Source organism: Oncorhynchus keta, chromosome 25 (assembly GCF_023373465.1).
Source record: "Oncorhynchus keta strain PuntledgeMale-10-30-2019 chromosome 25, Oket_V2, whole genome shotgun sequence".
Classification (NCBI taxonomy): Eukaryota; Metazoa; Chordata; class Actinopteri; order Salmoniformes; family Salmonidae; genus Oncorhynchus; species Oncorhynchus keta.
The window spans coordinates 13,402,507-13,428,215 of record NC_068445.1 but is presented as its reverse complement, the minus strand read 5'-3'; the positions used below and the strand labels follow the sequence as shown (position 1 = coordinate 13,428,215).

Here is a 25,709-nt window from a genome sequence, read left to right as displayed (position 1 = left end):
GTCGTCACAAATAATGAGAACTACAATTATATTATATTTCTATGGGGGGGTTGGGAAATGTATGGTCAGTAAGGATGAAATGGCAGTAATGCGTTTGAGAGATGATGAATAAAAAGCATGGGCAAACTTAACTACATTGGTATAGTGAAATCATTTTCATGAAGTTGTACCATACGTAGGTGTTCCCTGGTTGGAATTCCATTTATCTGCAACCTAGGTTAAAGATGAAAAACATTTTTTTTGACCCTGTAACGTTTTCGAACATACCGCCCTACTGGTAACTATGGTAACTACCTACCGTTTTCAGCCAATCGACTGTTCTCAGCATAGGTTCTCCATAGATACGCTTCGCCATCTTGGATTTAGGGAAAGTTGCTGTTGACTAAACAAACACAGAACAACCAAGACATGAGCGACACTAACTCTCGGAACGAGACGGCAGTCACAGTTAAAGGACCGGACACCGATATGGGGCTGGTGGCAAATTCCAGGGAGCGAAAGTCCGGTGGAGATGTGATGAAGAGACTCAAGTCGCAACGAAATCAAACGGATAAACAGCGGCCTGTTGTTACAGAGGATGAGCTCAGGGCGCTAGGATGAGACATCACACCAGATGAAATCCTTGGTCTTTGTGCTGTTACACGGGGTATGTATGGAGTTAGCTACAGATTGTTAAAGCAGATAATGTGATGTAACAATATTTCTGGTTTCCATTACCGGGAGTTACTGTTTGATGTAGAACAGTTGTCCAGTTGTAGGTGGTGCATTTGAATTTGAGGTGGACCCACCTGTCTAACGTTAAGTCAATCAGTGAAGATTTTAAATAGCCAAGATGGCGGCATACACATTGTTGGATTACTTTAATGTAATTTTTTTAAATGTATTTTAATAAAATAGCTTTTTTTATTCAAACGCTCCACCTGCAACTGGACACAAACAAGTGTTGGTCCCATGTTTCATGAGCTGAAATAAGATCCCAGAAATGTTCCATACACACAAGTGTGTTTCTCTAAAATTATGTGCACAAATGTGTTTATATCCCCTTTAGTGAGTATATTTCCTTTGCCAAGATAAACCATAGACCTGACAGGTGTGGCATATCAAGAAATTGATTAAACAGCATGATTGTTACACAGGTGCACTTTGTGTGGGGGACAAAAAAAAGGCCTCTCTAAAATGTGCAGTTGCACAAGTCAATGCCACTGATGTCTCAAGTTTTGAAGGAGTGTGCAATTGACATGCTGACTGTAGGAATGTCCACCAAAGCTATTGCCAAATCATTTAATTTTCATTTAACATTTTTGAGAATTTGGCAGTACGTGCAATTTGGCAGTACGTGCAACTGGCCTCACAACCGCAGACCTTGTGTAACCACGCCAGCCCAGGACCTCAACATCTGACTTCTTCACCTGTGGGATCGTCTGGGACCAGCCACCCGGACGCCTGATGAAACTTAGCTTGCACAACTGAAGAACTCTTGCAACAACCTTTCAGAAACTGCCTCGGGGAAGCTAATCAGCATGCTTGTTGTCCTCACCAGGGTCTTAACCTGACTGCAGTTTGGTGTCGTAAACAACTTCAGTGGGCATATGCTGACCTTTGATGGCCACTGGCATGCTGGAGATGTGTGCTTTTCATGACTGAATCCCAGTTTCAACTGTATCGGGTAGATGGCAGAGTGCCCCATTGTGGGGTTAGCTTATGCCTGCCCATACCATATGTACAATTAACACAATTACATTTTATTGATGGCAATTTGAATGCACAGAGATACCGTGCCATTCATCCGCCTCATCACCTCATGTTTCAACATGATAATACACGGCCCCATGTTACAAGGATCTGTACACAATTCCTAGAAGCTGAAAATGTCCCAGTTCTTCCATGGCCTGCATACTCACCAGACATGTCGCCCATTGAGCATGTTTGGCATGTGCTGGATCGACGTGTATGACAGCGTGTTCCAGTTCCCGCCAATCAATATCCTGTGGTCCTGTGTGACTCATTTGGTAGTATTTGGAGTATGGCACTTGCAACACCAGGGTTGTGGGTTCGACTCCCACGGGGAACCAGTACCAATGAAAATGTATGCATTCACTACTGTAAGTCACTCTGGATAAGAGCGTCTGATAAATTACTAAAATGTAAATATCCAGCAACTTCGCACAGGCCACAATCAACAGCCTGATCAACTCTATGCAAAGGAAATGTGTCGTGCTACATGAGGCAAATGGTGGTCACTCCAGTTACTAACTGGTTTTCTGATCCATGCCCCTGTCCTTATTTTTAAGGTATCTGTGACCAACAGATGCATATCTGTATTCTCAGTCATGAAATCCATAGATTAGGGCCTAATTTATTTAAATTGACTGATTCCCTTATACTGATACCCAAGCTTTGAAGTTGTTGCGTTTTATTTTTGTTAAGTGTACATGTTTGGCCGAATCGAGAACGAAGATAGTATCGCCAAGTTAAGGTTGGTCGAAAATTCTGTGTACTACACAGTACTTAACCTGTAACTCCCGGTAATGGATACCAAAAATCTTTGTGTAAATCTGGTGTAACAATCTGTAGCTAGTATGGAGTGGATTGATTGGAGATGATAATAGATGTGATTTGGATAAGATTCAAGTTAATCAATGTTGCTATCTATTTTTCTAGCTCATCTAGCTAGTTAATGTGTTAACTAGTTGGCTAACTTGATGTGGCTGCAAACACTGCATACCTCGCTTTGTAGTGAGTCAGTTGACTTTAACTAGCTAGCTAAGTTTGCAACACTGTTTTGAGGAAGCCAAACAAAGAATCTGTGGACATACCAGATTCCCTGTCTGTATGTGCTGCTTACTATGAATTTCCTTCCAGATTATCTATGTAAACCTGAGGACAACGTCTACAATATTGACTTCACACGTTTCAAGATCAGAGATCTGGAAACTGGGTCAGTGCTCTTCGAGATTGCTAAACCTCACAGCTGTGGTAAGTTTAAACTTTTCCACAACACTTTGTACAACATAAGTGACAGGTCTTGGATAGGCCACATCTTAAAGGTATACTCAGCAATATGCCATCATAATACACACTGGGGTGACTTTCTGCTTATAGAAATCATGCTGGGGTTGCTGTCAGCTTGAACAGGGCACCAGGCTCAATCTGTGAGACACCCCAGTTGCTGAAACCATTGCAATCACTGCTAACCGGTGCACTGGGGGTGTTAGGTTGGGACACAAAACAACTACTGAAATCTGCCACACATGACACTTGGCTCTTTACAATGTGGACTTGCCTCATTGGAAGGTATATATTGGGACAGCCCATAGTTTTGGGAGATTTGAGTATTAGTTTAGTAAGTAGGAAGTTGCCCCGCTGTGTGTCATATTGCTGAGTCTACTCCGAAGGGCCCCAGACTAAATTAATCTGTATTATTTCAAGTAAAACAAAACAAGCCAAGTTATTCATTCTATGATAATGAATGTAGTCCTTATGCAAATGTTGTAGCTATAATTTTAGGTTGAAATCCGAGATGACCTTTTGTCACTTATTTGGATGCCAATTACATTTGAATCCATGTTGTCTTTATCAGACCCTGAAAATGAGGAGAATGGAGATGGAGGCGCCAGTGCTGGGCGCTTTGTGCGCTATCAGTTCACGCCAGCCTTTCTCAGACTGCGGAATGTTGGTGCAACGTAAGGCAGTGGATTAAACAGGAAACATCACATGCATTATCATTGTTAGAAGTCACATGACTCATCATTGAAAAACCACATACTTTGGTAAGGCCTAAATGTTCCATAGTATGTGCTTTCCCATATGCTGACAAATTCTGAACTGTTTCGTTTGCTGGTGTGGCTTACCAGTACAAGAAACAAAGTCCTGCAGCTCCGGCAACCACCTAAACTACAACAGAGAGAATTTGGCGGAGCACATAGCTGGGAACAACTATTGAAAGAATCATCCTACTTTTGGACTATAAAAAGGAATATAGATGGTCAATGAATAAATCTACAATTCAAGTAGTTGACGCAAATTAATGCAGATACCACCCACAGTTATGTTCAGCATGTCCCTGCTAGTATCTCAAGTGCCTCTTTCTAATCTGCTTTCAGTGTGGAGTTCACTGTGGGGGACCGGCCTGTTAACAGCTTTCGCATGATAGAGAGGCATTATTTCCAGAATAAAGTTCTCAAGAACTTTGACTTTGACTTCGGATTCTGCATCCCAAACAGCCGGAACACTTGCGAACACATCTATGAGTTTCCCCAGCTCCATAAGGACCTCAGTAAGTCTAATAGTAGTAGTGCATCTTTCTCACTTCGTCTATCAACTTTGTTGTAGCCTGTATGTGTCCCTACAAGCTAAAATTCAGACTGGCCAAAACATAGCTGGCCAAGTCTGTAAGTCTATACTATCCACATCCATACAGAGCGAGTCGGACAACTCTCGTTGTAAGGGGAGGAATGTGGATACTAGACAGTCAAATGGTTCCTCTACAGGTTGTTTGTTTTGGTGCGCTGAACAGCAGTAATTTACTTTTTTAGTCTGTGATATGTGTGTTCTGCTGTTCCTTATGAAGTCATTTGCAAACTGAATTTCCCTTATTTTTTGTCTCTTTTAAGTTGGCCTAATGGTGGAGCACCCGTATGAGACCAGGTCCGACAGCTTCTATTTTGTGGACAACAAACTGATCATGCACAATAAGGCAGACTACGCCTACGATGGGGGCCAGTAGTGTCTGAAGATTAGCTTCTTGTGTGCAATTCAACGCAGGGGTCACATTGCCCCTGAACACAACCATCACAACCACCAGCTCTTTTGGGAACAGGAGTGTACTTTCTCCACTTCAGACATTCCAACAAACTTTACCAGCCCCAGGTTTGGGGAAAAATGACCATATCTACCTTCCAAACAGGTTGCTTCATTTATTTGATACCTCGTACCCATCTATTGCTTGGACTCATAGGAATCTCTCATCAATCACTCTTTTGTAATGTTGAACATGTTTTCCTTTGTCTTTTCTAATGTTTCCACATTTAAATGGTTACTGCTTATTTCAATCTGATTTGAGTTCAGTATTTGTTGTAATATCCTTGTTTTTGAGTTGTATTATGTTTAGTCAACTGTTACCAGAAAGCTCTACAGAGAGATAAGGGAACATTACATGATCCCAATCTGAATGTTAAATACCGGTCAATTGTAGCCCGTAAGATGAACAATGATTGAAGTTGACCAGGACTTATGTTCTTTTCTACACACAAGGGTTGACAGATGGCACAATTGGATTGCAAGCAAATTACAACTGTGATACTACCTAATTTCGTTGAACAATAGTTTGGTTCTGGTCATCAATTTTTAACTACTCATTCTGCTCAAGTAGCAATCATGATCCTTTGCTATGTCTTCGTTCCTCAGATAGTGGGCTAAACTGTATATTCAGCTTTGAGACGAACAGATGCTCCATTAATTTGACATCTTGCCTTGGTGTAGAAGCTGTATTATTTGTTTGGGTGTCCCGTGTCACCCCTCTAGCTATATACACAGAGCAAAAAAACATTATGAACACCTGCTCTTTCCATGACTGACTAACCAGGTGAAAGCTATGATCCCTTATTGATATCACTTAAATCCATTTCAATCAGTGTAGATGATGGTTAAATGACTTTTAAGCTGAGACAGAGGGTGAATGGACACGACAAAATATTTAAGTGCCTTTGAACGGGGTATGGTAGTAGACGTCAGGTTTGTGTCACGAACACTGCAAGGTTTTTCACGCTCAACATTTTCCTGTGTGTATCAAGAATGGTCCACCACCTAAAGGACATCCAGCCAAATTGACATAAATGTGGGAAGCATTGGAGTCAACATGGGCCAGGATTCCTGTGGAATGCTTTTGACACCTTGTAGAGTTGATGTCCTGACAAATTGAGGCTGTTCTGAGGGTAATGGTGGGCAGGGGGGTAGTAAGTGACAGACAACACCCCTGGCATTTGTAAATGTGCTTGTAGTATGCTCGTGCCTGCTGGAGTTACACTGAGTTTTCCAAAACTAAATGAAACCTCCCACATGTGCCTTTTATTCAGACTTCTCAGCTCAAGGGGCTTTGTTGTGTGTGAGAGAATGTGAAGTCCAGCGCTGCTCTGCTACACATCTGTCCAACAACATGTCAAACTGGCTGGAAGAGATTTTTGTGAATTCATTCTAAGCAATCCCAGTCAGCTATAAAATAATATTGGTTACCCAGAAGTAAAATTAGAGTGAAAATTCTTGTTTTACTTCTGGGGGAATGCCGTTAACAATTGATTACCTTGGTGCGAAGTCTCCTCCCTTGTAAACGGAAACGGCCAAATCTTCCTTCTGCTAATTTCACCTGTGTTTATCATGGTCACAAAGCACATTTTTTGTTTTCATTAATATTTATGATAGACAATTTTGAGTTTATTTGTGGAATTTAGTGGAAACTGCTTATCATCCACACACAGGCTTTAAAATCACAGCACCAATTTAAGAACCGCCTAAACCCAATCCTGCTGCTCGTAATCACATAATTGTACATGAGTTTTGACATATTCTCGCCGTTTCCTTTGTCCACGAGAGGTTAGTTCTGAAATTATAACTATTACAGTTCATAATGACAAGTGGAAGTTATGTATCAGTGGAGGCTGCTGAGGGGAGGACGGTTCAAAATAATGGCTGGAACAGCACGAATGGAAACCATGTGTTTGATACTGTTCCACTCATTCTGCTCCAGCCTATCACGAGCCCGTCCTCCCCCATTTAAGGTATCACCAAACTCCTGTGGTATGTATGATGATGTGGCTGTTATGTTAACCACTTTAGAGACTTGTCTTTTCTTTACCTTTACTGATGGGAAGGTCTGTTATAGCAGCCACCATTTGTTTTTCTAATAGCACCACCAAATTAACACCAATTATGTATTTTACAACACGGTTGCTACTGATTTCATTTTTCGCTCTTGAAGTTAGACCCACATACTGTGTAAACTGGAACCCCTTTGAATTTATTGAGCATATTGTACATGTATTTATTGATGCATGTGTTTTAGGAAAGACACATTTCACAGTGAGATTTTTATTCAACATTACTACAAAGATTACTGTCTTGAATGTTACATTTCAGGGACTATAGACTCAGGGACCATAGAATTGGTGAAGTAGAACTAGAAGCCCTCCTAACATTACCTTTTATGTTCCGTTAAATGTTTCTGTTTCTGCAAGATGATATACTGCCAGGAGAGGGGGGAATAAAAAATTGAACAGATGTTCTGTATACATTTTGGCTTAAATTCACTCAAACTCTCACGACACTAACTGTGGCGTACATTTCTCCCACGAAAGACTTCATTACCCATATTGCATTGCTATGTAGCCGCAAATGTACTTGATCCAACATGTCAGCCCCCGTTAGAACGATGGTTGAAGACTCAAGCAGTGAAGATGAAGATCTGGAAAAGTTTAAGGAAGCAGCTTGGAGTTTTGGCACGTATGGAATTAATGGTACACACAATACCAACACGGCAGGTAAATTCAGCCTAAATAACATTTTGCTTTAGCTACAGGATGTAACTTAGCGAGCTAATGCTAGTCAACAACAAATGTGGGGTGGGAGATAGATTTTGCTCGCTTGCTAAAGATTTCACACACTAAACTATCTTACCCCAAAACAGCAGCAAAGTCTTAACAGTAATGTAACGACTGTTGTTTTAGATGGGGAAAGCAATGGGAAGTTATCCCGTCGGTAAGTTGTTATTTTTCTCTGAATGGCACGCTATCCCCTCTGTATTATGACTCACCATCATGCATAGAGGTTCTGCCTCACGTTTGGCTTCGCCAGAACAATCGTGTTTTATGTAATGCTATGGTCAACAGTGTGTCTGTATCTAAACATGAACATGATGGGAACGAGCTTCAGACGACTCCGGAGTTCCGTGCGCACGTTGCAAAGAAATTAGGTGCTATACTTGACAGGTACAGTATTTCTTTGTCATGGGAAAATGTTAATGAAAGATCAGTTTTACTAGTATAGCTACGTTTAACCTTTGCCTCGTGCTACCTCCACCTATCAACTTTTCAGTCGCCAACTTTAATCTAATTATGCAATTTGATATTCAGTTGCATTTCAGTGATATCTGCAGAAACAACAAAACCCTGCACACAGGCAACCAAATATGAAGATGAAGGTGAGGGTTTATCCAGAAATAGTTTTACATTGAAACTAATGCAGTAGTTACAAACTGTATGATGTCAAATATGATGCGATATAAATGCTGTGTGTGGTCTTGATTTTTTTTCTTGATTTTTTTTAAAGGTTTCCGGCTGTTCACCACATCTGTCCCAGGAGAGTTTACCATTGATCCCCCTCCTCCCCCTGTAAGGCGTCGGCCCGTCCCCAGCTCAAGGTGATGCTTGTTCTATGTAGGCCTGACCTTTTAACCTTTGAGATGTGTGAGGTGGTTTGATGTCACCTTCATAACTACTTTGGGAAGGAATCCTTACAGTAGCATTGCATGATTGAAGTATTCCTGTATCTCATATTGTAATACTACTGTAATAAACCGTAAGTTTGTTTCTGCAATTTTCTCCTAGTGACAGTGACAGTGAGCTGGAGATGAGACTGAGAGAGGCGGCCGTGTCAGTTACAGACCTCCTATCATCTGCTCTCCCCAGCGCAGTTACACCTTCTCTGCCAGAGTCCCTCAGCTCAGATACATTGAAGAAGAAGAAGAAGAAGAAATACAAGGTTCAGGAAGGAGAGGACAGTAATAACAGCCCTGTCCCAGAGAAAAATAAGAAAATGACAGCTCCTCGTGAGGTTGAGAACTGTGGAGAAGCCTCATCTTATGCTAAAATGGAGGAGGACCAAAAGAGCCCCGAGGAGGATAGTCTACCGCTGAAGGTCAAGAAGAAGAAAAAGAAACAAAAAGGCACAGATGAAAGGGTGGAAGAGGAAGTAGAAAAGCACTGAGAGACTTCTGGACTCACTTGTGATTTGGGATATTGGCAGTTCCATGCTTGTAAGAACTGTTAACCTGTTGTAGCTTGGGGTTCTTAGCATTCATTATAACATGTTCAGGTCATACACTGTTATTTTCTTTAATCACTGCAATGTTGTACTACAAACATTGCAGTGATTATTTAAAGAAAATTGTTTGGAATGGAATACGTTCTTTCAGAAATGTGGAATACTGTAAGTGTCACCAGATATTTTATGACATTTTTTTCTCTGCCCAAAACACAATCAGTGCTATGCCTTGTTTTGTAAAGAAAGCAGTTTACACCGATGTCAAGAATTCTGAGAGCATTTTTATTAAAACACTTTTCTATTGATAATATACATGTTTATTGTGAAACGGGGATCAATCGCTCAGCGTTCTCTGTTTGCATGGATTTAGATGTGGTTGTTTCTAATGGTTCATCTCTGACCTCAGATCAGCAGACTGACACTGAGTACAACATTCTTTAATAGTAAGGCTGCTAATTCAAGTGATGAGACTGATAACTGGTAGTGAGTCTGTCCTGGATTTATGTATCTAGCAGAATGAGTTATAGTTTCTCTGGAAAATTTTACTGCAGAAGTAGCTTTGGAGAATTTGCATTGCATCTCTATTACAGTTCTCTACTTACTGTAAAAACTATTTTGTTTCACCCACCCTCTACTCCCACCCCTTCACATTACACAGTGGTTATATTATGTTGCTACTGTGCGGTAGAGACCATCTGTGCAGGAATGTAGGAGTTGATGTCTGCTGGCGAAGAGGAGAGGCGGTGAGGTGGATGAGTTTCACTAGACTGAGATGGAGGATACAGCTGTAAATTCCCAGAGGAAACTAAGAAAGACAGACAGTAAGTTATTAATTTCCAGTTTCTCTACTGTCATTCCAATTACAACCCTGCATTTTAAAGTGCCCTATTTTGACTGGCAACTAGAGAATTCCATGGGTTATATTTACTACTATCTAGCTGTATTAAGATGACTTTGCAGTACAGTACCAGTCAAAAGTTTGGACACACCTACTCATTCAAGATGTTTTCTTTATTTTTTATTTGCTACATTATAGAATAATATTGAAGACATCAAAGACATCAAAACTATGAAATAACACATGGAATCATGTAGTAACCAAGAAGTGTTAAACAAATCAAAATACATTTTTAGATTCTTCAAAGTATCTACCCTTTGCCTTGACAGCTTTGCCTTCTCTCAACCAGCTTCACGAGGTAGTCACCTGGAATGCTTTTCCAAAAGTCTTGAAGGAGTTCCTACATATGCTGATCACTTGATGGCTGCTTTTCCTTCACTCTGCGGTTCAAATCATCTCAATGGCGTTGAGGTCGGGTGATCTGATGATCTCCTTCTTGGTAAAATAGCCCTTACAGAGCCTGGAGGTGTGTTTTGGGTCATTGTTCTGTTCAAAAACAAATGATAGTCCCACTAAGCGCAAACCAGATGGGATGGCGTATCACTGCAGAATGCTGTGGTAGCCATGCTGGTTAAGTGTGCTTTGAATTCTAAATACTAAATCACTGACATTGTCACCAGAAAAGCAACCCCACGTCATCACACCACCACCTCCATGCTTCACGGTTGGAACCACACATGCGGAGTTCGTCCTTTCACCTACTCTGCGTCTCATAAAGACCGCAGTTGGAACCAACAAATCTCAAATTTGGCCTCATCAGACCAACAGACAGATTTCCACCGGTCAAATGGCCCAAGCAAGTCTCTTCTTATTCTTATTCTTATTATTGGTGTCCTTTAGTAGTGGTTTCTTTGCAGGAATTCGACCATGAAGGCCTGATTCAGAGTCAACTTTGAACAGTTGATGTTGAGATGTGTCTGTTACTTGAACTCTGGAGAATTTATTTGGGCTGCAATTTCTGAGGCTGGTAACTTTTTAATGAACTTATCCTCTGCAGCAGAGGTAACTCTGGGTCTTCCTTTCCAGTGGTGGTCCTCATGAGAGCCAGTTTTATCATAGTGTTTGATGGTTTTTGCGACTGCACTTGAAGAAACTTTCAAAGTTCTTGACATTTTCTGGGTTGACTGACCTTCATGTCTTAAAATAATGGTCTGTTGTTTCTCTTTGCTTATTTGAGCTGTTCTTGCCATAATATGGACTTGGTATTTTACCAAATGGGGCTTTCTCATATATACCACCCCTACCTTGTCACAACACAACTTATTGACTCAAATGCATTGAGAAGGTAAGAAATTCCACAAATGAACTTTTAACAAGGCACACCTGTTTAATTTAAATGAATTCCTGGTGACTACCTCATGAAGCTGGTTGAGAGAATGCCAAGCGTGTGCAAAGCTGTCATCAAGGCAAAGGGTGGCTAATTTGAAGAATCTCAAATAGAAAATAAATGTTTTGTTGAACACTTTTTTTGGTTACTACATGATTGCATATATACTATTTAACGTTTTGATGACTTCACTATTATTCTACAATGTAGAAAATAGTGCAAATAAAGAAAAACCCTGGAATGAGTAGGTGTGTCAACTTTTGACTGGTACTGTATGTGTTACACACTTAGTAGCTTTTTTAGAAGTCTTCAGTCTCCCCTTTAGTGTAGTGTAAGAAACGGCATCTTTTGGGAAATAGTCTACACTTGCGAGTAACATGATTCATCTTACCTGGCACAGGTGAAGGGGACTGCAGGTGTAGGGAGTCCTCCTGGATGGGTTGGTCTGTCTGCTCATCAGGGTCTGTGGTCAGAATCTAACCAATGCAAAAGTCCTTAGCAGATTCAACCCACATTAATACTACTACTGATCATTAGCTAGTGAGTCTAGACTTTTCTGTACCTGTATACTCAGACTTATGCAACTGATTATTAATGGCATCACATTCATTTTAGGTGAATGTTTGGAATCACAGTACCTGTCTGACTGTGGTTAGACTGGTCAGTGTTCCAAGGCTACTGCTGTCAGTGATGACCATTGCTTGGGACAGTAGGCTGGACGGAGGGTAGTGGGACATATCAGACTTGCTGTACACTGCAATGGAGAAATTGAGAGCAGGTGCATGGATACTTTATGAAACCTCCTTAGTTCTAGTTCTATTAGGTTGCTCTCACTCATTCCTTGTTTCACATATTATATTTCTGTCAAAGGGCAAATGAAGGAGTAAACATGCTGCCACTGTGGCCTTACTGTGACATGGAAGCTGTGTCATGGTTGCCATGAAAGGACTGTGGTGGCCCATGTGACTCTGGAACTGCTGTGTGAGTTGCTGCTGGGAAGTGGAATGAAGCTGCTGCTGGAAAGAGATTGGCTGAAGGGTGGTGAACCCGCCTCCCACGTTGTTGATGACGGGTACGGTTTGACCTGTTGAGCAACAGGCCAGGAAAACATGGATTATGCTAGGCTACTTTGTTAATGTCAGTTGGTTTTTATATCTGACAACTTTCTGATCATCACTGGAAAAGGATAAGATACAATACAGTGGATATGTTTTGAAATGACCGTTTTAAAAATAACTATGCTCTGACTTGGAGCTGTTTGAGTGAAGGGGACTGTGTGTAGAATCGGTTACCTATGAGGAGAGAGGACTCTCCCAGACTCATGACGCTGGGCAGGGAGGTCATGATGAGTCCATGGTGGGGAGCAGGCGAGGAAGACAGACTGTGCAGTGATGTCAGGGTGCTGACTGGGGGCAAGGGGCCACCACCTGATACCTGAGATGGGAAAAGTTGGTGGCAGAACCACAGCCATGGATTGAGATGCTTTGTATACCCAAAGGTTTATGATGACGTGAAGTAATCTATGATCTCACTAGTTTAATGTGATATGGCTTGGGATTTCACTGCATTACATGATGATATATGGTTAGTGACCTCATGGTCTTATATAACGATGTAATATAGTTTGTGATGTAATTTGCTTATTATGATGTAATATGGTTTGTGAAATAATGGTTTGTGATCACACTGATGTGTTTTGTAGTTACTAATCGATGTAATAATGTGATTGGGATTATGTGATCATAGTTGCTGATCTCTGGTTGACAATGAGTGACAATGAGAAGGTTGTTTGCTCCTATCTCACTGGTTTGTGATGGTGTAATGGGGATTATAACAATGTGTGTCGAGGTGAGATATGGTGAAGGATAATATGGTAGGTGATCTCACTGGTTTGTGATGGTGTGTTTCCAGGAGTGTGTGGCTGGGCTCCAGTTGAATGGGGCTGGCCAGGCGGCCCCCCAAGCCTCTGTCTCCATTGTGACCCCTCGATGACCCCAGATTGTCACATGTGATTTGCTGGCTATACTTCATGCCTGGAAGAGAGGAAGCCTGTTAGGATGAGTTAGGATCAGGTGTTTCCTGGGAGGAGGGAATGCTGCACCCTGTCAGTCTTGGCTCTGTTCCTCTGTATAAGGGCACTGAAAATAGTACATAAGCAACATCTGATGACAACACTAATGATGAATTATGCTCTTTGTGGATTAAATGAAATTATATTTTGATTCACTTTGGTGAGGGTGAGTGTTACCTTGCTCAGGGCTGTGTGAGAGTGTGTGGTTGGTGGAGCTTGCTGATTGGCTGTTGTAAGGCATATCAAGAGCCAGTTTATGGCGGAAGGCCTCCTCCTTGCGGCGGTTAGCGAACCAGTTGTACACTCGTACCTCTGTCACCAGGTTAGAGCCCAGGCCAGCCAGCTGGGACGGAGACACGCCCCTCTGAAGACACTCAGCCCTGAGGGAGAGCCAGAGAGGGCCCAGAGCAAGAGAAACATCTTTAAAGGGGGACACTCTAAAATGACAGGGGCAGTTCCTCCATTGCACTGGAACTGGGAACATTTCCTGTTTTAGCTGACCTCTCCCCTCTCTCTCACCTGTTACACTCCTCCACTAATCCCTCTCTCTCCTCTTTGCTTGGGTTCCTCTGTCGTTCATAGGCGTGGAAGAGGATTTGCTGGGAGGCGGGTCCCCATTTGAACCTGTTCCTACGTCCCTTCCTCACATCCTCTCCCTGCTCCTCTCCAGACCCAAGGGCATGCCTGGCATTCGTAAACTCTGCATGGGGTGGTCAGTGAAAGCATATTTGTAGACTTTTGTAGTGATATAGTATCCATATTGTTATATCAGTATTGTTAATTATTCAGATAAAACAATACTATCTTTAAAACAATAGGGCTAATTCACAGGAATCTGTTTTTATATTAGCGTTTGAGATCATTTGCAATGCAACGTGTGTGTGTGAGTGTAGGACATGCAGATTGTGTGTCTCTCTACACATTGAATGTGAAAGTGCACAGTATTATGTTACCTTACATGTCTATATTTGACTCACAGTGACCAGTGGGCCTCCATAGTTGTTTACAGTTGATAGACATATTGAATACTGTATCATGATGGATTTACCAGTCTAAGGATTGGGGTACAGGGGATTGTGATTTCGCTATCATTGGGAAAACACAACAGGAGACCACACTTTCCTTACATGATTGAAATGGAAAGTTTGCAAATGTCAAAGCTATTTGAAACTTTTCCAGGAAGTGGATATAAGGAAGGACATAGAGTAAGAAAGATCCGTTGACATAATTGTTCTTCGCATCCTGAGATTCAGTCTTGTGTAAGAGCTCCCAATCCCTAAAACCGTATAGATTTATGGCAATGTATTGTGAATATTAATGAATGAGGTAGTCACGATTTGACCTATTATAAATGTTACACTTCAGAGTCCAGACTGTAATATCATACTGTAGTGCAGTAAAGGCAGGGTCAGCTCATCAGCTGATCAAATACTCACGCTGGCTAATCTCGCCCTGCTTCCTGACGTACCAGCTGTACAGAGCAGCCCGTTTCTGGTTCTTCATGGGCGTGCCTTTGTTGAGGTGCTGGGAGAGATGGGACTGGTTGAGGCCTGTGGACTCGACCACCTCTCTCTGGGGGAGGTTATGCTGCTGCATGTAGCTCTTCACTAGTTTTGCCACGCGCCATGGATCCTCCCTATCACACACAGACACACACACACATATGCATAAAGAGGGGGAGGGAGAGAGGGATGTTGACAATAAGAGATAAGGGGAAGCACAGCAGGGCAAAGTCCAGCTCTCTGGTCACTGGAATTAAAACCCATAAAGATATGGATAGCCTACTTGCTGCAACACAAACCTTGACGGCTAGCAATAGTACATTAGATTTGTATTATGTATATTAACATACAAAAGCTTTATCTATGTTCGATGCATTTTATGCTAATGGCGTGGTTGGTCAAGTTGTGTTTTCATGCTAGGTGTTGTAAAATGGCCAACTTTTAGCTAAATACAATGACCAGTTAAACTGTAATCTTGAGATATATGTTGTAGTTTGAAATGTGGTGAAATGAAATCGGCTTTTCCAAATAGTAGTACATATTCACTCAAGCTGTTCTAACACACACACAGCACATTTCTGTTAATCTTAACCATTGCATGTAGTTCATTCATTAAATGGACAGAGAAACCTGATGGGGTGGGTAATTAGTAACCAGGAAAGGAGGAACCCTCCTTTAAATTCACCTCAGAGGCCAAGAGAGATCTCAGAGGGAGCAGGAGAACGAGGGAGGAAGGGGGAGAGGGGGACTAAATTTGAGAAAGACGAAGAAAGGGAGTAGAAAGGATGCTGCCAGGTAAAACCGTCAATTGTTTGTCCTCTCTGGAACCTTTACTTGGTCGGAAAACGACAGGAAAAGAAAGCAGAGAAGAAAAAGAATGGAGAACAGAATCAAGTAACCACCCTTACACGTATTTGTTTTAAAGATTTTTTTTTTTACAAATGATTTGGACATTATTTTTTTAAAGTGACAGAATAATAGCACAGCAAAAGGGGTATGGCTATGTTGTTGTTGTTGTTGTATGGGTTTGTGTATTAATATTTGAGGTTTTATAAAAGGAAGAGATTGTACTGTATATGTTGTTAAGGGGAGGATAGGGTGGATGGCAGACATTTGGGAGCTACTTACTGAAGCAGTTGGTCGACCAGAGCCCTCTGCCTGGCTGCCTCCTCTGGGGCTAGGGCCTCCAGCTCCTGGAATATGGGGGGTGGAAAATCCATTTCTCCCTCCTCCGAACTCTCGCCATCCCCCCTGTCCCCCTTCTCTGCTCCAGGGGTGACCCTCTCTCGCTCCAGTTCTCCCAGGGCATGGACCAGGACCTCCCGGGACAGTCCAGAGCCCAGCAGAGCCCAGATCAGCTGCTCCTGGAGAGCAGACAGACGCCCAGGGCCGGGCCCTGCTTCTCCTTTCCTCTCCTCTCCCTCCATTACGCTGTTGCCTAATCTTTACCTCACTAACACAGCACACAGACTACGCAGGCCACAGGTCACAAACACACACTCACACACCAACACAGACACACTGCAGTCATGCGCTTACACAAAAAACAGAGCAATTGGCTTCTGGAATCATTGCATTTCTGTCCTTCAGTTTAGGAATAGAGAAAGTTTGCTTTCATTTTCCCCCGTTTGATTTTTCTCCTCGTTCCGTTCTGAGCTGAGCTGTCTGGTTTTAGCCCTCCACCTGCTGTTATGCTTTAAAAGGTATTTTTTCCCTCCCCCTCCTCCCCATGCGCTTTCTGTGAACTTTGTCCTCATCTCCGTCCATCCCTAACAGTGAGCAAAGTGCAGTCAAACTATTAATGAAAATAAACTGCACATTCATACAGCCTCCTCCTGTATAACACACAAATGCAATACATATGTGAGAGGTTACAAAAATAAGCAAACTGCATCTCCATACGCACATTAAAACCTAGCATATTTATTTTTCAATATATTCTAAACCGAAACAATTCTCCATGACACTTATAGGCATTCGTTTTAGGATCCAAAAAGGATAACAGCAAAATGAATATTTTAGACTGCCTTGATGTAATTTATGGCTAGTATAACTATGCTATTCTATTTCAAATCAATTGTAATGTAAAGGCCAAATGGAATGGATGTTGTAGTTTAACATTTATCATGAAAACCTGATAGGTGTGTTTTGAGCGGTTTGGAATGAATTGGACAGAGAAATGAAAAGTAACTGTTGTCCTGCACAGCACTAGAGGGCACTACTGCATCATTCTAGAAAGACGAGGTATGATAGAGGTAGCTTTTAGATTCCCGAGAACACCTGCTAGTGTGCACTGACTTTGGTTTCTGTTTCTCTCTGCTCGCTTGAATGTGTCTGCTGTCCCTTGACAGAGTCACCTAACCTTTCCTCTGACCCTCTTCCTGGATCTTTTTCTCCCCCAGGTAACTTAAACTAAGGTTGGGTTTTCACTTTCCCAGAGCAGGAGACAATCTGGCCATAAAACCCAAACAAAAGCATAGCACCCCCCCTTTGTCCAACCCTTTTCTCATTCATTCCTTCCTCTGTCTCATTGAAAGTGCTTTACCTCCTGTGATTACATCAGACGTAGATGTCACATCAAAGCTTTCGCTAAAGATTTCATATCAAAGCTTTCGCTAAAGATTTCATATATTTCAGACTCGCAGGTCGTTACTATCACACGTCTGTTCTGTATTATCCTAGATGACTTTGTCTAACTTCAAGCGTACATCTAAATCAGTAATACTTAAGAACCCCTACAGGTGGCATTGTAGCTATGCTGTGTAGGTATTGCTTTTGCAGTGTGGATTCATCTCCAATAACACTCTCTCTCTCTTTACCTGTGCTTCCTCCGGTTCAGCCTCTTTCCTCACCCCACCCTACACTAGGGAAGATGGCATTGTGCAGTATATGAAAGGGGGGAACAGGGCTCCCTCTATCTCTCTGGAACACTACTGCCCTGTAATTAAGTCCAATTGTGCCTGAATTTGCACTGTTCAGAGGACAGCCCAGTGAGGGAGGCAGGGTAGTGTGGCCTGCACTGCATTTAAATCCCATACAGTTCATTATATCACACATTCTAGCAGGCATTTGGTGTGAGAAAGTAAATATAAAGTTGTAATTTTATTATCAAAGAAAAAGTGTGTTTGCATGTGTTAGTAAGTAGGCTACAGTATCTTCTGTTCTAGAAATAAAGAACCACACTTTGTTTACTGGAAAAGTAGCTCACTAACAGAACTGCTATTTTCCCTGCTGTCCTCAGTCTCATTAATCAGCAAACCTCCGTTTCTGCCCCCTCCTCTTTCAGCCTTGTGTCCATGCCACCCAAGACCCCCCTCCCCCCCCTCCAATACTATTCAACCCCATTGATCATGCATGCAGAAATTTAACACACCCCTTAGTTCCTGCCCGAATAAGCACTGTCCACATTTGTGTAGTTTCCTCTGCAGGGAGGAGAGGCTGTGTGCCTCCAACAATGTCCAACAGCTCACCCAGTATAAACTTAATGGACACTTCACACACAAACGGAGCTTACCATAAACAGAACAAAAATAAGTAGTCAATAGACATAGCTTTCACATATTCTTGAGTAGGCAGTGCGAATGCGTGTTTGTTCAGTCTCTCATTCTTATTGTCATCTGGTGTTAGTTTAGCGGCTTACTTTGAGAGTGCACCCCCTAATGGAATGAGCTGAGTGTGTAAAGGGGAGTCGGAAGAACCAGAGGCTTCTAGGACTATACAGTAGTTACGGTTAGTCTATTTGAAGTGTTAATACAGATTTGAAAGTCTTTCCAAAGTTCCCTCTCAGGCATTCGGAGGCATGTGAATCAACAACATTGTTCACCTTTATCACCCTAGGCATTGGTGCTAATGCATTGCCATTGCTTGAATTATTTGAGTGGCTGTTTCTTTGAGGTAACATTGTGATCGGCCTCCAATCGGTTAACAAGTCACATGATTTGTTGGAGAGGAGATTAACTGGAGCTGGTTTTGGCAATAATGAAATACTGAATACCCAGCAGTGAATGAGCAAGTGCACTACCCAAACTCACCTCATTGTCAGCGGGTTAGAGTATGGGGGTGGATTGTGCTAGAGGGAGCGACTGGATTACTGATGCTAGTGTCAGGACTGTTCAGGTGTCGGCGAACCAATGCCTGGAGACTAGCTAGGTTTCCATCCAATTAGTAACACATTTACACGTGAATATTCTAAACTCTGCATAAAGAAAATCTCCACATTTTCCCAGCAGTGGTGTTTCCACTTAACTGATTTGTTGCAGATAAAGGAAATCAGAACGTGATGACAGTGCAGACACATGTATTTTTTTGCTTAAATTTTCATGTACCAAATAAAAATCTAAAGTTCAATGTGTTTCCATTGCATTTTCAACTCTACAGATATTTTTTTTTATCACAAACTGTTGTGTAAAATAGCAAATGTGTCTGCTCTGGTCTTGACAGGTGTGCTCTAGCCAACAGCTAACAGATACAGTGCGGGTAGACTAGTCTTCCTGATGAGATTATTATGGAGAATATATTATTTTTCTTGAACGGCAGTCATATTACCCTCAATATTTATTGGAAAGCAGCATCAAGCTCATCACCGTGCACTTGCATCACTCTGAAGTTCATCATAACTTGTTTCATCTGTAGCCTAATAAACTGCATGGTTTCCCAAGTCTTAGTAAGAGGACCACACACCATATCATCGTAAATGTACTTCGATATGATGGTTATTATATTAATATTTGCGCATAAAGGCGTTTCCACCGTCTTTTCTTGTATAGCGTAATTAATTTTAGACACACAAAGATCCCACTATGTCGAGCGAAGAATGATCTGTCATTTCTACAATTGTAGCGAAACTTCCTGTTTCCATCACAGCTGTCGTGATTTTTCTTTATACGTTATGCCTTCACTCTAATAACTGTGGGTGGAATGTGGCTAATGACACACAGTTTAAGACGATGTGGACACTGATATGACATCTGTCCTTCAAAGAACATCAACTAGCCCAAAAGTTGTATTTTCTCAATCCATTTTATTTGTCGACCAAAAACTGCACATTTTCATGAAGGCCTATACTGTAGCTGTACAATGGCATGTTTTGTGAGATTGATTGAAAGTGGAGAGCAGATATTTCAAGGCTAGCTTCATTGTTCAATATTTAGTAATGCAGTTGTCAATAAGGTCACAAATAACTAAATGCTATACATGACCTACTGTCAAACAAAATAGAATTCAAAATATGTAATCTGTACAGTGTTGGATACAATTTGGATTAGTCTGAGCGTAATTTGGTGTCATATGTTCACCAAGCTTAGTCATTTATTTTCTTGTATATGTCTTGTAAAGTGTTGCAGCAGCTTACAGTGCATTCGAAAAGTATTCAGACCTCTTTTTGTTACATTTACTTATTCTAAAATTGATATAAATAGTTTTTTCCTCTCATCAATCTACACACAATACTCCATAATGACAAAGCAAAAAGGGTTTTTGACATTTGCTAAATGTATTGAAAATAAACCATCACATTTACAGAAGTATTTAGACTCTTTACTCAGTACTTTTGAAGCAGCTTTGGCAGCAATTACAGCCTCGAGTTTTCATGGGTATGCCACTGCAAGCTTGGCACACCTGTATTTTGGTAGTTTCTCCCATTGTTCTTTGCAGATCCTCTCAATTTCTGTCATTTTGGATGGGGAGCTTTGCTGCACAGCTATTTTCAGTTCTCTCCAGAGATGTTAGATCGGGTTCAAGTCTGGGCTCTGGCTTGGCCAATCAAGGACATTCAGAGACTTGTCCCGAAGCGTCTTGGCATTGTGCTTAGGGTCGTTGGCCTTTTAGAAGGTGAACCTTCGCCCCAGTCTGAGGTCCTGAACACTCTTGAGCAGGTTTTCATCAAGGATCTCTCTCTACCCTGCTCCATTAACCTATCCCTCGATCCTGACTAGACGCTGTCCTTGCCGCTGAAAAACATCCCCACAGTATGATGCTGCCACCACCATGCTTTACCGTAGGAATGGTGCCTGGTTTCTTCCAGACGTGACACTTGGCATTCAGGCCAAAGAGTTCAATCTTGGTTTCATCAGACCAGAGAATCTTGTTTCTCATGGTCTGAGAGTCCTTTAGGTGCCTTTTGGCAAACTCTACGCGGGCTTTCATGTGCCTTTTACTGAGGAGTGGCTTCCGTCTGGTCACTCTACCATAAAGGCCTGATTGGTGGAGTGCTACAGAGGTGGTTGCCCTTCTGGAAGGTTCTCCCATCTCTATAGAGGAACTCTGGAGCTCTGTCAGAGTGATCATCGGGTTCTTGGTCACCTCCCTGACCAAGGCCCTTCTCCCCTGATTGCTCAGTTTGGCCAGGCGGCCAGCTCTCGGAAGAGTCTTGGTGGTTCCAAACTTCTTCCATGTTAGAATTATAAGAAGCCACTGTGTTCTTGGGGACCTTCAATGCTGCATAAATGTTTTGGTACCCTCCCCAGATCTGTGCTTTGACACAATCCTGTCTCAGAGCTCTACAGACAATACCTTTGTACTCATGGCTTGGTTTTTGCTCTGACATGTACTGTCAACTGTGGGACCTTATATAGACCGGTGTGTTCCTTTCCAAATTATGTCCAGTCAATTGAATTTACCACAGGTGGACTCCAATCAAGTTGTAGAAACATCTCAAGGATGATCAATGTTAACAGGATGCACCTGAGCTCCATTTCGAGTCTCATAGCAAAGAGTCTGAATACTTATTTTTATTTCTCATACATTTGCAAACATTTCTAAAAACCTGTTTTCATTTTGTCATTATGTAACACTGTGTGTAGATTGCTGAGGATTTTTAAAATCAATTTTAGAATAAGGCAGTAAACATAACAAAATGTGAAAAAAGTGAAGAGGTTTGAATATTTTCCAAATGCACTGTATGTCACATGAGGGAGTTGGGTGAACTCAAGCATGTGTATTAGGCCTGTGGATCGAGACCTGTGGATCTATGCCTGTAGGACAGTTAATTCAATCCTATTATCTCAACTAAATGAAGAGATGGTGGCACGTTCATTTCAGGATTGTTTCATTGAAAACCATTTTGTCAAACTAATCAAAAAGCGTTCTCTTTTTAAAACAGGTTTTTACAACACAGGTAACTACCAACATAATGGAAACACTTGCGTAAATGAGGGATACACACTGTAACTCAGTAAAATCTTTGAACTTGTTGAATGTTGCGTTTATATTTTTGGTCTCTGTCAACATGATCCTAAACATGAGATGTTAATTGCTTAACTCCGGAACCACACAGTTCATAGAAGGAAATCAGTCAATTGAAATAAATAAATGAGGCCCTATTCTATGGATTTCACATGACTGGGCAGGGGTGCAGCCATGGGTGGGCCTTGGAGGGCATAGGCCCACCAACTTAGCAGCCAGGCTACCCTACTACGGAGCCAGGCCTAGCCAATCTGAATGACCCTTCCCCACAAATGGGCTTTATTACAGAGAAAACAATATTTTAGCTACCATGTCTATGCCCCCCATAGGATGACAATGTGCTCATCCACAGGGTACAAGTGGTCACTGAATGGTTTGACGAGCATGAAAACCATGGAAACCAAATGCTATGGCTGTCTGTCACTAGATCTCAACCCAATTGAACACCTATGGGAGATTCTGGAGAGGTGCCAGAGACAGTGTTTTCCAGCACCATCAATAAAACCTCAAAATATTGAATTTATTGTGGAAGACTGTTGTCGCATCCCTCCAATAAGGTTCCAGACACTTGTAGAATCTTTACCAAGGTGCATTAAGCTGTTCTGGCTGGTGGCCCAATGCCTTACTAAGACACTTTATGTTGGTGTTTCTTTTATTTTGACAGTTACAGTGGGGCAAAAAGGTATTTAGTCAGCCACCAATTGTGCAAGTTCTCCCACTTAAAAATATGAGAGAGGCCTGTAATTTTCATCATAGGTACACTTCAACTATGACAGACAAAATGAGGGGGAAACACCCAGCAAATCACATTGTAGGATTTTTAATGAATTTATTTGCAAATTATGGTGGAAAATAAGTATTTGGTCGCCTACAAACAAGCAAGATTTCTGGCTCTCACAGACCTGTAACAACTTCTTTAAGAGGCTCCTCTGTGCTCCACTCGTTACCTGTATTAATGACACCTGTTTGAACTTATCAGTATAAAAGACACCTGTCCACAACCTCAAAGTCACACTCCAAACTCCACTATGGCCAAGACCAAAGAGCTGTCAAAGGACACCAGAAACAAAATTGTAGACCTGCACCAGGCTGGGAAGAATGAATCTGCAATAGGTAAGCAGCTTGGTTTGAAGAAATCAACTGTGGGGGCAATTATTAGGAAATGGAAGACGCAAGATCTCACCCCGTGGGGTCAAAATGATCACAAGAACGGTGAGCAAAAATCCCAGAACCACACGGGGGGACCTAGTGAATGACCTACAGAGAGCTGGGACCAAAGTAACAAAGCCTACCATCAGTAACACACTACGCCGCCAGGGACTCAAATCCTGCAGTGCCAGATGTGTCCCCCTGCTTAAGCCAGTACATGTCCAGGCCCGTCTGAAGTTTGCTAGAGAGCATTTGGATGATCCAGAAGAAGATTGGGAGAATGTCATATGGTCAGATAAAACCAAAATATAACTTTTTGGTAAAAACTCAACTCGTCGTGTTTGGAGGACAAAGAATGCTGAGTTGCATCCAAAGAACACCATACCTACTGTGAAGCATGGGGGTGGAAACATCATGCTTTGGGGCTGTTTTTCTGCAAAGGGACCAGGACAACCGATCCGTGTAAAGGAAAGAATGAATGGGGCCATGTATCGTGAGATTTTGAGTGAAAACCTCCTTCCATCAGCAAGGGCATTGAAGATTAAACGTGGCTGGGTCTTTCAGCATGACAATGATCCCAAACACACCGCCCGGGCAACGAAGGAGTGGCTTCTTAAGAAGCATTTCAAGGTCCTGGAGTGGCCTAGCCAGTCTCCAGATCTCAACCCCCATAGAAAATCTTTGGAGGGAGTTGAAAGTCCGTGTTGCCCAGCAACAGCCCCAAAACATCACTGCTCTAGAGGAGATCTGCAAGGAGGAATGGGCCAAAATACCAGCAACAGTGTGTGAAAACCTTGAGAAGACTTACAGAAAACGTTTGACCTCTGTCATTGCCAACAAAGGGTATATATAACAAAGTATTGAGATAAACTTTTGTTTTTGACCAAATACTTATTTTCCACCTTAATTTGCAAATAAATTCATTAAAAATCGTACAATGTGATTTTCAGGATTTTTTTCTCTCACTGTCTGTCATAGTTGAAGTGTACCTATGATGAAAATTACAGACCTCTGTCATCTTCTTAAGTGGGAGAACTTGCACAATTGTTGGCTGACTAAATACTTTTTTGCCCCACTGTACCTGTAGAATCTCAATTAAACCTATTGAAGGGGAGCACCCACATTGGGGTTTGAACCAGCAACCCCAAAGGTTATAAGGAAAGTGCACTACCTCCTGTGCACTAGACAATTCTCTTGGAAGAGGCCAGTAAATGTTCATACATTGAGGACTGGGCACACAAGTTATACCCAATGCTTACAGATTGAATCCCACTTACAAAAAGACAAGGAACTCTTTAAATGTCCCATCACTGCCCCACCATTGTTGCGATTGACTGGAGACAACCACCACGGTCCAGTGGTTATGCAGTAACTGGGAAAGCTCTATTCCTCATGTGCCAGAAAGGTCCAGGCTTCTTGGCAGAAGGCATAGTAGCACACGTTACATGTCCACTTCTATTTCACTACATGACCAAAAGTATGTGGACACCTGCTCGTTGAACGTCATCCCAAAATCATGGGCATTAATATAGAGTTGGTCCTCCCCTTTGCTGCTATAGCCTCCACTCTTCTGGGAAGGTTTTCCACTAGATGTTGGAACATTGCTGTGGGGACATGATTCCATTCAGCCACAAGAGCATTAGTGAGGTCGGTCACTGATGTTCGATGGGGTTGAGGTCAGAGTTCTGTGCAGGCCAGTCAAGTTCTTCCACGCTGATCTCGACAAAACATTTCTGTATGGACCTCACTTTGTGCATGGGGGCATAGTCATGCTGAAACAGGAAAGGGCCTTCCGAAACTGTTGCCACAAAGTTGGAGGCACTTAATCATCTAGGATGTCATTGTATGTTGTAGCATTAAGATTTCCCTTCATTGGAACTAAGGGGCATAGCCCGCACAATGAAAAACAGACCCAGACTATTATTTCTCCTCCACCAAACTTTACAGTTGGCACTATGCATTTGGGCATGTAGTGTTCTCCTGGGATCTGCCAAACCCAGAGTCGTCCTGACGGACTGCCAGATGGTGAAGTGTGATTCATCACTCCAGAGAACACGTTTCCACTGCTCAAGTGTCCAATGGTGATGAGCTTTACACCACTCCAGCCGACGCTAGGCATTGCGTATGGGGATCTTAAGCTTGTGTGCGGCTTCTCAGCTATGGAAACCCATTTCATGAAGCTCCCGATGAACAGTTATTGTGCTGAAGTTGCTTCCAGAGGCAGTTTGCAACTCGGTAGCGAGTGTTGCCACCAAGGACAGGCCATTTTAATACTTTTTTTACGCGCTGCGCACTTCAGCACTCAGTGGCTGAGCCTTTGTTGCTCCTAGACGTTTCCACTTCATAATAACAGCACTTACAGTTGACAGGGGCAGCGCTAGCAAGGCAGAAATCTTACAAACTGACTTGTTGGAAAGGTGGCATCCTATGATGGTGTCATGTTGAAAGTCACTGAGCTCTTAAGTAAGGCCTATTGCCAATGTTTATCTATCGAGATTGCATTGTTGTATGCTCGATTTTATACACCAGCCAGCAACGGGTGTGGCT

At 42.2% G+C, this 25,709-nt stretch overlaps 3 protein-coding genes across 3 annotated transcripts; 2 read left to right on the top strand and 1 right to left on the bottom strand.

The window, feature by feature from the left end:
- Positions 1–355: 355 nt before the first annotated feature.
- On the top strand, positions 356–9,343 carry LOC118358241 (protein CUSTOS-like). Its single transcript, XM_035735826.2, has 10 exons — positions 356–646; positions 2,863–2,976; positions 3,581–3,683; positions 4,104–4,276; positions 4,614–7,532; positions 7,719–7,749; positions 7,881–7,979; positions 8,124–8,191; positions 8,320–8,410; positions 8,598–9,343. The coding sequence occupies exons 5-10, from the start codon at positions 7,403–7,405 to the stop codon at positions 8,974–8,976; spliced, it is 798 nt and encodes a 265-aa protein (XP_035591719.1). The 5' UTR covers positions 356–646; positions 2,863–2,976; positions 3,581–3,683; positions 4,104–4,276; positions 4,614–7,402; the 3' UTR covers positions 8,977–9,343.
- On the top strand, positions 409–4,726 carry LOC118357846 (protein unc-119 homolog B-like). The gene is made up of 5 exons (XM_035735160.2): positions 409–505; positions 2,863–2,976; positions 3,581–3,683; positions 4,104–4,276; positions 4,614–4,726. The coding sequence occupies exons 1-5, from the start codon at positions 409–411 to the stop codon at positions 4,724–4,726; spliced, it is 600 nt and encodes a 199-aa protein (XP_035591053.2).
- On the bottom strand, positions 9,296–16,258 carry LOC118358240 (hepatocyte nuclear factor 1-alpha). The gene is made up of 10 exons (XM_035735824.2): positions 15,960–16,258; positions 14,766–14,965; positions 13,849–14,029; positions 13,507–13,709; positions 13,146–13,291; positions 12,551–12,692; positions 12,169–12,342; positions 11,897–12,012; positions 11,650–11,734; positions 9,296–9,838 (listed from the first exon to the last, which is right to left on the bottom strand). The coding sequence occupies exons 1-10, from the start codon at positions 16,256–16,258 to the stop codon at positions 9,708–9,710; spliced, it is 1,677 nt and encodes a 558-aa protein (XP_035591717.1). The 3' UTR covers positions 9,296–9,707.
- Between the last annotated feature and the right edge of the window lie 9,451 nt (positions 16,259–25,709).

Excerpts from the sequence above, each read along its gene's own strand:
- LOC118357846 (XM_035735160.2), top strand. The coding sequence starts at position 409 with ATGAGCGACACTAACTCTCGGAACGAGACGGCAGTCACAGTTAAAGGA. Across the intron at positions 2,977-3,580 it reads TGCTAAACCTCACAGCTGTG|ACCCTGAAAATGAGGAGAAT; the intron begins GTAAGTTTAAAC and ends TGTCTTTATCAG. Across the intron at positions 3,684-4,103 it reads CTGCGGAATGTTGGTGCAAC|TGTGGAGTTCACTGTGGGGG; the intron begins GTAAGGCAGTGG and ends ATCTGCTTTCAG.
- LOC118358241 (XM_035735826.2), top strand. The coding sequence starts at position 7,403 with ATGTCAGCCCCCGTTAGAACGATGGTTGAAGACTCAAGCAGTGAAGAT. Across the intron at positions 7,980-8,123 it reads TTAGGTGCTATACTTGACAG|TTGCATTTCAGTGATATCTG; the intron begins GTACAGTATTTC and ends TTTGATATTCAG. Across the intron at positions 8,192-8,319 it reads AACCAAATATGAAGATGAAG|GTTTCCGGCTGTTCACCACA; the intron begins GTGAGGGTTTAT and ends TTTTTTTTAAAG.
- LOC118358240 (XM_035735824.2), bottom strand. The coding sequence starts at position 16,258 with ATGGAGGGAGAGGAGAGGAAAGGAGAAGCAGGGCCCGGCCCTGGGCGT. Across the intron at positions 13,292-13,506 it reads CTCACACAGCCCTGAGCAAG|GCATGAAGTATAGCCAGCAA; the intron begins GTAACACTCACC and ends CCTCTCTTCCAG. Across the intron at positions 11,735-11,896 it reads GTCTAACCACAGTCAGACAG|ATTCTGACCACAGACCCTGA; the intron begins GTACTGTGATTC and ends TGCATTGGTTAG.